This window comes from Mus caroli, chromosome 6 (assembly GCF_900094665.2).
Source record: "Mus caroli chromosome 6, CAROLI_EIJ_v1.1, whole genome shotgun sequence".
Taxonomy (NCBI): Eukaryota; Metazoa; Chordata; class Mammalia; order Rodentia; family Muridae; genus Mus; species Mus caroli.
The window spans coordinates 120,122,462-120,132,273 of NC_034575.1; the positions used below are offsets into that span (position 1 = coordinate 120,122,462).

At 50.6% G+C, this 9,812-nt stretch overlaps 1 protein-coding gene across 1 annotated transcript in view; it reads right to left on the bottom strand.

Annotated features, from left to right (window-relative positions):
* Window positions 1–3,980: 3,980 nt before the first annotated feature.
* The window catches only part of Clstn3 (calsyntenin 3), a 35,194-nt gene continuing 29,362 nt past the window's right edge, over window positions 3,981–9,812 (bottom strand). Inside the window, exons 16-17 of the mRNA XM_029478262.1 lie at window positions 5,167–5,369; window positions 3,981–4,938 (exon numbers count right to left, since the gene is read on the bottom strand). Coding sequence (XP_029334122.1) covers window positions 4,798–4,938; window positions 5,167–5,369 — 344 coding nt within the window. The 3' untranslated portion in view covers window positions 3,981–4,797. The remainder of the gene's footprint in view (window positions 4,939–5,166; window positions 5,370–9,812) is intronic.

Below are 9,812 nucleotides of genomic sequence, written 5' to 3' on the forward strand. Positions count from 1 at the left end.
TTTGTCAACTCTCTATTGCCTTAGCAAAGGTCTGAGATAATCTACTGAAGGAGAAAGGCCAGGGGCAAGGAAGCTTAGTCACTTAGTCGGTAAGTGTCACTAGGACAGGAGCTTATGCAGGCCCCAGGTCCATGGGAACAGATGGCCCGCACAGCACAGCCCAGGTCTACCTCGGGCCTGGCACTCTGGCATGTAGTCCTGCTGTGGTCTGAAAGTTGTCACTGCTGTGTCTTCTTTTGCACTTACTTCCCCTCCCCACAGTGGTATGGATGGAGAGAAAATGCTTCAAGGTGACCNACCAACAAAGGAAAGGCATCCTCTGAGTGGCTATTGTCCCTGTGAACAGCCTCTTCCTCCAGAGCCAGTCACATTACAACCCACCAAAAAAGGAGAAAAATACCAACTGCTGAGGGAGGTGGAAGANGGGGTTGGAAGAACTGGGGTCATGTCTTAGACCATGAAAATTAAAACAGAGGCTTCCTCATCCTTATGGACTAGAAGCCACAGCCAGGAGGCACGGGCTCGCTCTCTCTCTCTCTCTCCTCTCTGACAGAGCCAGCTCCAGTATATCCCAGAGTCTCCATTCCCCCTCCTTCTATCCACCGTCTCTAAATTTAGAACTTCATCTGTCCTTTTCTTGTAGGTTGAGAGTATTTTAAGTACTCTCAGAATGTTGTGAGAGAGGAAACAGCACTGAAAAACTCCAGCACTAAAGAGATAGATAAAACAGCTCCCTCCCCTGCTGATGCCAGGGGCTTACCCATCAGTCAAATGCCTACCTCCTTTCCCATGCCTTCTTCCCTCCTAGGAAGCAGCTGGAGAGAGAGCACTGCTGCTGAGGGGAGTGAATTCAGGAAATTGGTAGCCACGTTGGGCGCTAGTCCATCCTCAACGGTATATTTTCAGACACCCCCAGGAAACACCCAGGGGTTTGAAGGATCTCAGGAATTCTCACACAGCCTAGAAGAACCCCACAATGTGACTGGTCTTGGGAGTTTTAGTGAATCCACTTAGGAGAGTCCTTGAAAAGCTGAAATCTGAAAAGAGCCTGACATCTTCCACAGCTCCTCAAAGAATGGAAGCAGACATGTTCTTGACCCTTCCCAAAAAAGCCCCTGAGGGGAGGGATGATGGGTGGATAATTCTAAGAGAGCCCAAAAGCTGCACACCTCCACTGAGCAACTTGCAGCCAACCTCCCTGGCAACACTGAGACAGGGTTCCAGGGTTCTGGTTTGGTAACATGAAGAAAGACACAGTGACACTTGAGCCGGCAGTTGACACGCTTGCCTCCACAGTGTGGCTTCCCAGTAGTTCGGCACTTGCTTCATCATGGATTAAGCTAATTAATTTTCCTGGCCAAGAGTGGACTTAAGAGGGACAGAGCCTCCCACTGCAGGAGGGGAAAATGAGTGAGGCCGAGGGAAATCTGTTTGCTACGTCTAATTAAATTGAGACTGGTTGAGCTTGAAATCCAGCCAATCCTGAGGTCCTAGGGCTTTGCCCGGTTCTGCAAGGGAGGTTAAAGAATGTTCTAGGAGATCTTGAGCAAGAAAAGAAAGACTCATTTGGAGTCTTGCCTGCTGCCCTTTCCCTAGATCATTGAAGTTGGCACCTTGCCTAATTCTATTCTCTCTCATTCTCTCTTTCTCTTTCTCTGTGTGTGTGTGTTTGTGTGTTTGTGTGTTTGTGTGTGTGTGTGTGTGTGTGTGTGTGTGCGTGCGTGCGTGCGTGCTAAGGCAGAGACAGACAGGATATAGAAACAGAAACAAGGAGACTGAGAGAGGCCAGGTAAGAGAGCAACCAAGAGGTCAGGAGCAGGAATTGAAGACATTTGATGGTGCAGAAATTACAAAGGATGAATGAAGATTCCAAGGGAGTCACAGCATAATAAAAGCAAATAAAAATAATGGCAGGGCNTGGCTTCTGCTCTTATGAATAGGAAGACTCAGTCTCTGAGATCCAGGATGAGTGAGGACCAGAAGGTTGAAAAGAGGGAGGAGAGGAAGGTTGTTTGCACTGGAAGCCAGATCCACAAATTTCAAAAACTCCTCTACTCTCTTGGGAGTTAAAGCTTCCCATTGTCTCAAGCCTCTGAGCTCCACCTTGGGATTCTGGGGACTACAGGAACAGGTGGAAGGCTGTCTCCTATGGTGTTGTCACAGATAGGCAACAGCAGGACATCCAAGCCAACGGCTATAGGAAGACACACTGCTGGGCACCTTCTGGGACACCTTCCACCCCTGGCCTCCCAGGCCAATGGGTCACCAAGGCAGCGCTCCTGTATCTCACCAGTAAGTCTTCTTGGAGTCTCAAGATTACCCACAACTTTATGCATCTGAGCCCCTGGGGTGTGCCTGGCCCTACACAAGTTGCAGGGTATACAGAGAATCTATTTGATAGAGATAGGTGTGCTATAGCCTCATGGGACATGCTGTCATGGAGGTGTGGCCATGGGGTATGTGAACACTGAAGACCTCTTAGAATGGTCTTCAATAATGAGTCGGGCTATTAGGCAGCTAAGAGGAGGAAAACATGACTGACAGAACAATTCACACAAGGACACAGAAGCAAGAAAGAGCAGTGTGACTCCAGAAAGTGCCGGTGGCTTTTGTTCCCTGCATTCAGGTGTGCAGAGATAGTGATGGCAAAGAAGCCATCAAGGAAGAGGAGCTAAGAGGCTGCCAGAGCATCTGCTATTGACCAAACCAGTGACAGGAAGGAGAATGGCATAGGTGGAATTGTGCATTAGAAAGGCCACTAAGACTCAGAGTTAACGATGGACTGAAATGGGCCAAGACAGAGGAGCTGGAGACAGGTAGGGGGCTCTCAGTGAAGAATGCAAATCCGAGTGGCATCAGCTGCAGCGGCAGCCTGGCACGTCTAAGAAAACTGAAGAAGCAATGACAAGGTGTGGTCACCATTTGAACATGGGCATGGGTGAGAGGAGTCTAGACCAACTGCCTGCTTTCTGGATGAGGACACTGCACAGGAAGCATAAGCAGAGGTAACCATGACAACAGAGTTTGAGCAAAAGCTAAGTCTGAGGCATAGGTTGCCCAGGTCTTCATACCAACAGATAGGGGGGAAGGACCAGAAAGGAAGTGCCTGGGTGAAAGACATACATGTGGCGCCATCAGCAGACAGCTGAGAGTTGGAACTGTGAGCTGGGTCCAGGGCATCTGATGGAAGCTGGAGAGGTGAACGGAGCATCAGCGGACTAGGCAGTCCCAGCTCCACCCCATGGTGCTATAAAGGACCACAGAGAACTAGGAAACGCTAATGTTCTAAATCACTTGCCCTTCAGAAAGGAACTGAGGTGTGTGTGGTTCGCTGTATGGCCTAGAGCAGGGACAGTACAGGAAGGACAGTGTCTACAGCAGCAGTCCCCTCTCTGCTAGCTCNGTCTCCTTCTGTCCTTTATCACCTAAGGCCTAGAGACACAAAGGACAGTGAATAAATGGCCCAAAGGTTGTGGACAGACCAGAACCTGCCATACTACNGTGTCAGCATGAAGAGAGCTAAGGCTACTCAGCAGCCATGTTGGGGGCGTGGCAAAGCAGAGCCCTTGAGCCTGAGCTACAGATTTCCTCCGCAAAAAGAGCTCTTGATCTCGTAGTTGCAAAGAACAGAATCGCCAGTGTCCTCCCTTATGCTTTCTGACTAGGAGCCCCAGGAGCCAATGTGCTCTGGTTGGGATTTTGAAAATGGGGGAGGGGCTCACAATGTCCCCAGAGAGCAGTGGGCATCTGCGCATGCGTCTATGTCATCCCTTTCCAGGATGCAGGGGAAAGGACACAGTGTGAGTCCTCCGNCCCCNTCTTACATTCCCAGTGANAACCTGGGGATTTACACAGCTAGTACCAACCCTGCCCTGTCACCTCAACCTGCTCAGAGGCCTAAATGGCCCCTAAGATCAGAAAGCCCACAGTCACACAGAATCANCCAGGTAAACAGCAAGCAAGAACTTCTTTCTGGTTGTTTTATTTGAAAACCCTAGGGTGNGGCCCTCCTTTACCACACCCATCCCCTACCCTCACCCCAGGACATGACGATGCCACGCACACGCACACATACAAGGCTGTGAGCTGCACACAGAAACACAGGAGCTGCGCTCACGACAACATTGAAAAAATATACACTATATATAATACACCCCGAGGGTCCCCCTCCTCCTCCTTCCCCACAACCTAGGCAAAGCAGGCCATGGAGAAAGGAATAGAGACAGTAAGACCTTGGTACTGCTCAGGCAGGAGAGGAAAAGAGGACAAAAGAGGGAGGAGGCTGAGAAGAGGGAGGAGCAGGGATCCCCAGAGTGAAATGGAAATAGAGGCGAGGGGATCCTAGGGGAAGCGGGAGGGGGAGGGGCAACAGAAGGAAGGCCCTCACGGACAGAACAGAGTAGAGAAGGACACAGCAGCAGGCGCCCATCAATTGCATTCCCACCTCAACCAAAGCAGTTGACATCCCCCTCCCTAATACAGTGCATGGCTGGCACGGTGTGCTGCCACAGGTAGGCTACAGGGCCAAAGCCATCCAGCCACTCTCCCAGGGCAGCCAGCTGGGGCAGACGCCTCAGGAGCACGCCAGGGGAAGGGCAGCCCAAGGCAGGGGCAGGCTGAAGGAGGAGGGCAACCCCTGTGGGGCCTCCTGGGATTCTGAGATTGAAGGACTGCTCCAAATAAAGAACTCTTTCTCCCCCCTCGGTCTCTCTTCTCTCAAAATGCCGCCGTTCTCCCTTTTTTCCTGAGTGCCTGTCTCCCCAGGGCAGGCCTCTCTCTCTTGGCAGGGTTGGAGCCTCAGTAGCGGTGTGGGGGGCTCTCAATGATGCGTCTCTCATCACTGCTGGGGGAGTCGGCTGCTTCGGAGTCACTACTGTCCTCTTCCTCTTGCTGGCCACCAGCCACCCCTGCCACACAGGTCTGCTGGTTCTGGTAGGACTGGAGAAGACAAAAGCAGAGAGCGAGAGCTCAACAGCCTAGCCACAGGCAGAACCTCTCCTTGAGGACACGCACAAGCATGCACGCATGCGCCATTGCAGAGTCCCTCCCCAGTCTCATCCTTCCCCCCCCCCTCCATGAGCTCAGCAGCTGCACCAGCACCAAAAGCGTTTGCCTCGGGCGTGGTCCTCATCAGGAATATTTGCTTCATCCCTCCAGGCCACTCACCTCCATGGGATTGACGATAATGGTGAGAGCAGAGTCATCCCAGAAGAGGTCAGGGTCCTTCGGGTCAGTGGAAGCCCCTGAAGGTCCGCCAGTTCCTGAGACGCGGCGATGAAGGGAGTGGATCCGAACGAGGCCGAGGATAACCATAAGCACCAGAAAGCCCACGCATACCACAATGATGAGAGTCGCAGCACTGGGGACCACTGCAGGGAGAGCAAGGGGTCAGCAGAACGCAGCATACCTGGGCAATTCGGGCTCGGGGGTTGTAGGGTGCCGATGGAAGGAACTACTCAGTGGGAAAAGTCCAAGAGTCAATAAACCACAGCCACCAAAGTGATCTTGAGGAGGCAAACAACCTGAGNAACAAAGAGCAACAGACCCCACCAGGAAGTGTAAACTGGAACGGAAGAAGAGAGAGGCTGCTCCAGGGGGCAAAGGCACACAGACAAGGGAGGCAAATGTACAAAGGCNGGTGGTGTGGAGAAGGCCCCCAGCCTACTGCTGCCTTGAACAGCTATATTGTCTTTGGATAAATGGCAAAAACTAGAAGCTTCCTGTGTCTTTCTGCCTGGATCTTCCCCAGGTACCACCACCTCCCCAGAGGGAAAGAGAAGGTCAGCCGCAGAGGACTGCCTGGGATGAGAAGCAAAGCAGCTCTGAGCCTGGCCTGCTGACCAGAGAGAGGAATCGCGGTCCCCAAGGNCAAGGACAGGTCCCTTCACTTACCCACCTCGTCTGGGCTCACTCCTGTTCCNTGACACCTCCCTTCTCCTTGTGGGCCTGAGGTTCCTGGTCCTGCAAGGCTGCTGTTCCTGCGGAGTCTCCCCCTGAGGTCTCCCTACTTCCACCGTTGCACTCCCGGGTCTCCCACCCTGAAGCCTCATTCTGATGCTCAGGTTCAGGGGTACATGGACTCTCACAGGCAGTGAGAGACAGAAGGGCATATGCACTCTCACATGGACCTTGGAGCTGATGGTGGAAAAGCAGATGTGCAGACACAGGCACATGCCAATGAAGAACGAGTGGGCACACAGCTGGACAAACATCGCCATGCCCCATACCCGAGCCAGGCCTCTAGTTGCCCACACAACTGCCTGTACCAGCCACCTAGCAGCCTGCTCGCACAGTAGGATTAATGGGATATGTGTCAGAGTCTCTAGCATGCCGCCAAAGAGCCGTATGAGCAAGGTCACCCAACTCCCTACCAGCTGGGCAAACCAAGCACCCCCCTGAAGGAAGACATAAACGCTACAGACCTGGACCCTGAGGGCCACAGAACGAGCAGCCATAAACACAACCTGGGCCCCATTCTGTGCAGCCAGAGAGAGCACTCGGAGAAGCACAAGGAAGCAAAGCAGAGGAACCCCAAATCCCAGAGACAGCAAATGGAGGAAGAGACCCCACAGATACACTCCCAAGCCCAGAGCCCTCCTGGGCAGCTGGATCGCTACCTGCCACATGGGTTCTTGATGCCCTTCACACCCCAGGCAGTCCTATTCCTGAGAAATAGCCCGTGCTTGCGTGTGTGTCTCGGACACCCACTAGCAGTCACACACAAGCAAGCCCTACATAAAGGTCACATTGCAACCCGCTTCAAATTTACCTCCATCCTAAAAGTCACATGTTACGAAACAGAACCTGAGTGTGGAGGAGATGACATCAAAGGTCCCAAACACCCAGCTGCAGACCCCTCTTGCCAGCTGCCAAGCACACACACTGCCACCACTCCAGGACCAAGCAGGTAAGTGAGAATGCCTGCNGGGGCTGTCCCAGCAGCCACACAGCACCCCAAAGCCACCCTGATGGTTCTCTGTCAAGCTAGTTCACATCCCAACATGACCGATGGCCCATTTTGTACTACTTGCCAAACAGATCTAACTCCACAGGGGTGGGGCCGGCAGCCTCACTCACTAGGCTCTGGCTCCAAGGCAAAGATCAGCCTGGTTGGATCAGCATTTCTCAACTGCCTGGGTATGGGGGAGGAAGGGGAATGGGAGCAGAGCATCTCTTTCTATGCAACGGTCCAAAACAGCCCCTCTCAGGTCCCCAAGTCAATGGACAAGTCCAAGGAGTAACGACCCTGCCAGAAGATGACCCCGTGGCTAAGCCCAGGCAATCCCACCTTCAGAGTGCAAGCCACAGCAGATGTGACTTCAAAAAAGGACAAAATGCAACCACTCCAGCTGTAGGCCAACAACTCTGATTCATTAGCATAAACCAGAAGGTTGGGAGAATTTTTAAATTAGCTACAGACAAAAATCAAGACCTCGAAAGCCCATTAGATCTTGTTAAACACAGCGAACTCTGGACTTGGGTGACCACTGCAGCCAACATCAAGTGATGTTTTAGCAAATGGTTCATGTGATCATAGGGACACNGTTGAAAGCACTGTCCACAGCTCAGCATAACCCTTCCCTGATGAAGGAAGGGTCTGAGACTTCCATNGGCGCCCACTTCCTACCCTGTGATTCCACAGTTGTTAGGGATTCTCTTTGTTCAGCTANCAGCTAGCAAGGCTTTGCAGCAGCACAGCAGCTCACAGTATGTGCTTTATGTGAGCTGACATCAGTCCCTGGCTTCATCTCATTCGCCTCCAACCGCAGCCCCTCCCTCCCTCCCTCCCTCCCTCATTCCTAATTTTTTTTCCCTTTTAAGTGTTTTAAGTTGAATTCATTTGTCTTGCTTTATTTTGATTTTATTAGACAGCATATCACTTTGTTGCCCAGGATGGACTTGAACTCCTGGACTCCAGTAATCCTCCTGCCTCAACCTCCCAAGTAACTAGAAATGAAGTGCCAGGCTTCCTTTCTTCCTCCTCTTCTTTCTTTCAATCATGGGCCGTGACAGAATCAGTCATCCTTTTAGAAGGAATACTCCTTTTTTTTCTTTTTCTTTTTGTTATTTCATTACATAAGGTCACACAAGGCTATTTTCATGTAAGTACATAATATATTTTGCGAGTAGTCACCCAATATTCTCCCGAGTCTCCCTGGTCACTAGAATGAGCCCTTCTGTTTCCCAGACAACTTCAATTCTCCTTCCTGGTCATCACCATTGTTTAATACTGCTTCTTTGCACATCTTTCTAAGGTGCTTCAGGTACTTGAAAAAAAATCAGTGTACAGAATGGTTTCCAAACTCCGCTATGCAATGGAGTTACATGAAGATCTTTAAAGTTAAACACTGATAGGGCTNACCGATGGCTCAGCAGTTAAAGGCGCTTGCCTTGCAAGCCTAATGGCCTGAGTTCATTCCCTGGAAAGGACTTGCTGACTCCACAAAGTTGTCCTCTAACCTCTGACCTCTGGCCTCTGACACGTGTGCCCACATACACACTTCACACATACACAAACACAGAATAATATTAATTAATATTATTAATTAATTAATTAAGTAAGTAAGTACTTAATTAAGTAATTAAGTAATTAATAATATTAATTAATTAAAGTAAAAAAGCATTGATCCCTGTCTCTCATCACTTTGGGGTCCCAACCATCAAGAGAGTTTAAAGTTCCCCATGTGACAGATGTGAATCAAAGTTTGGGGTAACAACGTCATAATGTCCTCATCACTTGTCTCTCTCCTTAACTACCCTCTCAGACCCTCATGTTCGCCAGGATCCAGTGCAAACTCCNCGTATGTCACAGAACCTTCCTTGGCCATTCTTATTCACCAGGCTCTCCTTTGCCTGGTGCTTAAGAAGCCACACTGAATTCAGCCTCTATCACTGGAGGAGACAGTAGTGCTTGCTTCTTCTGCAGCTTTTGAGGAGTTTAGCTTCACAAAACCCCAATTCTGCAAAGCAGTGTGCATGNACTTGGGAAGTGAAGAAGAGGGAACACTTTGGAGTCCAAAGCAATGCATGGAACAGGTTTGATGGGCATGGTTGAAGTGTGTCATCTNCTAAGCTCAAGCCCTATCACTTGTAAGTGGTCTCAGAGAGACGTGAACTACACTTACTAGGGCCAACATAAGGGATGAGGGGAAGAGAGGTGGCTGTTCTCCACTGACTATCAGCTGGTTGGCCAGGATGTAAGTCACAAGGGGTTCCACTGTAGGGAGGATCAAGGAGATGGAATGACAAACCCTGCCNGGACAAGGCATCAGGACACTCAGGGAGGAAGCTCTGAGCTCCTGGGAGCTCTAACCAAAGACAAAGAACTGAAAACAGAAACATGACACCCAGATCTAGCTTGAGCCTGCTCCTGGGAGCTGAGCTTACTCACGGGAGCAGAGTTCAGCATCCAGCCCAAAAATGAAGTATGAGGTGACTCGGTGACCGTGAGCTCCTCGGGGAGTCCCCTAAAGAGCCTGTGACCTTTTGCTGCTTTTCAAAAGCAGCAGTCTGTGGCCTTGGGAGTGGGCTTAGTGCTTGAAACATGTACATGGTCTCCAGAGCCAACTCTGACAAAATCGGATAGTGAAGTTGAGTAACTTCACCAGGCCAAAGGCTAGGTGTGTCTCAAAAGTGAGGAGAATGACTGCACCTCTAGAGGGGCTCTGGAAACAATGCTAAAAAGGTCCAAAGTCACCTCCAGCAATGTAGCACCACTGGGCAGATTTTAATAATTCAAGAAAAGACTTATTTTAGTTCTACAAGATGGTTTGATGTCAACTTTATAAAAGAAGGAAGGAAGGAAGGAAGGA